Source organism: Manis pentadactyla, chromosome 13, assembly GCF_030020395.1.
Source record: "Manis pentadactyla isolate mManPen7 chromosome 13, mManPen7.hap1, whole genome shotgun sequence".
In the NCBI taxonomy this organism is placed as follows: Eukaryota; Metazoa; Chordata; class Mammalia; order Pholidota; family Manidae; genus Manis; species Manis pentadactyla.
The window spans coordinates 78416964-78419509 of NC_080031.1; the positions used below are offsets into that span (position 1 = coordinate 78416964).

The 2546-nt window shown below is 36.5% G+C and overlaps 1 protein-coding gene across 1 annotated transcript; it reads right to left on the reverse strand.

The window, feature by feature from the left end:
- Positions 1-802: 802 nt before the first annotated feature.
- LOC130680245 (olfactory receptor 14I1-like) lies at positions 803-1753 on the reverse strand. Its single transcript, XM_057490507.1, has one exon. It carries the CDS (start codon positions 1751-1753, stop codon positions 803-805), a length of 951 nt encoding a protein of 316 aa, XP_057346490.1.
- Positions 1754-2546: the final 793 nt, after the last annotated feature.

Sequence of the window (2546 nt, forward strand, 5' to 3'; positions counted from 1 at the left end):
GCTTCTCCTGGCCCCAAATTTGTATTTTCCTGTGTCTCAGCCCATCACATGCAACCAGGTTCCATGTGCAAGAAGGTCAATGACTGACTTCAACTAACTTATCTCCATGTTTTTATTCTTTGTCTTGTAAATGATTAATACTTCTTTTAAGCATTAATTAAAACACTATCACAATTATATGTTTGCAATAATAAGCACTATTTTATGATGCTTTGTTTTATATGTCTATAAGGAGCTATTCAGTGTTTCCCTGTATGTGTACCAATTATCAACTTTCACTTTACTAAGTCTTCGAGAGTTGGACAATCTGAAAACAGATTTATGTGGTGCATGTTTATGCATATAGATCGGCATATTAACAGATACAAGTATCATTTTCTATAGATATCTAATAAAATTACATGCTTTATGTTCATCGGTGGAATGTGAAATTACACTGTAATACAGATAAAGTGAAAAATTACAGGTATGGATTATCTTACAGAAAAACAGAACTGATTTTTCATATCAAGCTTTACAAAAAAATCAGTGCACATGTGAGAAAATAAATTTATCATTTTAGATCTTTATTCACTTGCAAAATCATAGATATGAAACTACATGAAATACCACTACATACTGTAAAACAATTAGTGTTTAAAAACAGTGGCTACAAGAAATAATAGCTCATTTTACTTCAAATTTATTAATACATCCATCTCTCTTTTATGAAATGACCACACTATTAATATGTAACTATAAAATTAAAGTTAATATTTTACACATATTTTCCAGCATTGATTAGAGCAACATTAATTTATGGTTAAGAAACAAAATCGCGTCTATGGAACTGGAAAGCTTTCTTTAACATTCTATGCACAGCAGACTTAATCTCCCTGTTCCTCAGGCTAAAGATGATGGGGTTGACTAAGGGAGACACCATGGAGTAGAACATAGCTCTGAGGAGGGTTTGAATGCTTGGTGAGCTTGAAACAGGGCCTAAGCAAGCAAACAACCCAGAAAATATAAACAGAGTAAGTGTAGCTATCTGGGGGGAGCAGGTAGACAAAGCTTTGTTCTGGGCATCCACAGAACGCATGTGCAGCACGGCTGAAAAGATGTGAACATATGAGGCAAATACGATTACAAAGCCAAGTAATACAAAGCAGGCACTGACAGCAAGGGCCACAAACTCAGAAAACTGCACAGTCTGGGATGAAATGCTCATAATTTGAGGTACATCACAGAAAAACTGGTGAATCACATTGGACTTTGTGAAGGGATGACTGAACATGGTCCCTGTGTGGACAGCAGAATAGACCAGCCCACTGGACCATGAGCCACATGATGCCTGTGTGCAGAAACGGGGGCTCACAGTGGACGCATAGTGCAGAGGGTGGCAGATGGCGACATAGCGGTCATAGGACATGATCACAAGGAAGAAGAACTCTGCAGATGCAAAGAAAATATATAGGAAAGTCTGAGCAGCACATGCTGTAAGAGAAATCACTTTATGACCCATCAAAGAATTTGTGATGGATTTGGGAACAGTAACTGAGATGTATCCAAAATCTATAAGGGATAAATTGCCCATAAAAAAGTACATGGGGAAGTGAAGATGTGGATCTATAACAATGATGGTAAATGTCACTAGATTTCCAGCCACGGCAGCCAGATAAATCACTAAGAATATCGAACCTTGCAAGATTTGGAGCTCTCGGGAGCCTGAGACATCCATCAGGAGGAATTCTGTGAAGATGGTGAGGTTGTCCATATCTGCTAACATACTTCAGAAACCTGTAGTCAATTGCAAAGGGATCATGCTAGCAACAAATAGGTGAGAGAAAAATTATGTTCTTATATGCTGTAAATATGTGGTATAAATTGGTTTACTGAATTAAATATGCACAACTCATATACAAAGCTTTTACCTTGAAGAGTGCTTATTAATTAATCAAATGAAATTATCAAAGTATAAGAAATACAATAAAGCTAAAATATTAAATACTGTCTATATACCTTCAAAAAATCTGTTTTGACCAATGGGGTATAAAAAATAAATAGAGTCCAAATAAGGAATGAGCAGGAAGGGTAAACACAGATATGCTGATGACGGAGACATGAGGTCTCTCTCCCACATATCAGTACTTCTCACAAAGACTTGCTTGGTAACTCTTCAATACCATACTCTTCAATTTCCTTCACCAGGCACACCAGAGAGTCCTTTCTTGAAGGTGAAAGGACTTTTACTCTAAGCCACATGAGATGATGTGCATCGGGCTCTTCTGTTATACTAGGTGATCTCTCTCTGAAAGGCCATGTTTTATTTGAACCCCTTGGAAGCCCCAGGAGACTAGTAATTTCACCTTTCTGAAATGCAAAAGGCTCTTCAATATCTCATTTTCTGCACATATCTTGGCCAGTCCACTGAGATTAATTAAATCAGCAAAAGTCCATTTTTAGAGATGATATTTTTAACATGTTTCATAAAACTTGAGAAAGCACAAGTCCTCAAATGGTTCATGGGTCAATAGTAGTTAATAAATAAATATATTTATAAAATGTGT

Coding starts and splice junctions, on each gene's coding strand:
- LOC130680245 (XM_057490507.1), bottom strand. CDS start 1,753: ATGGACAACCTCACCATCTTCACAGAATTCCTCCTGATGGATGTCTCA.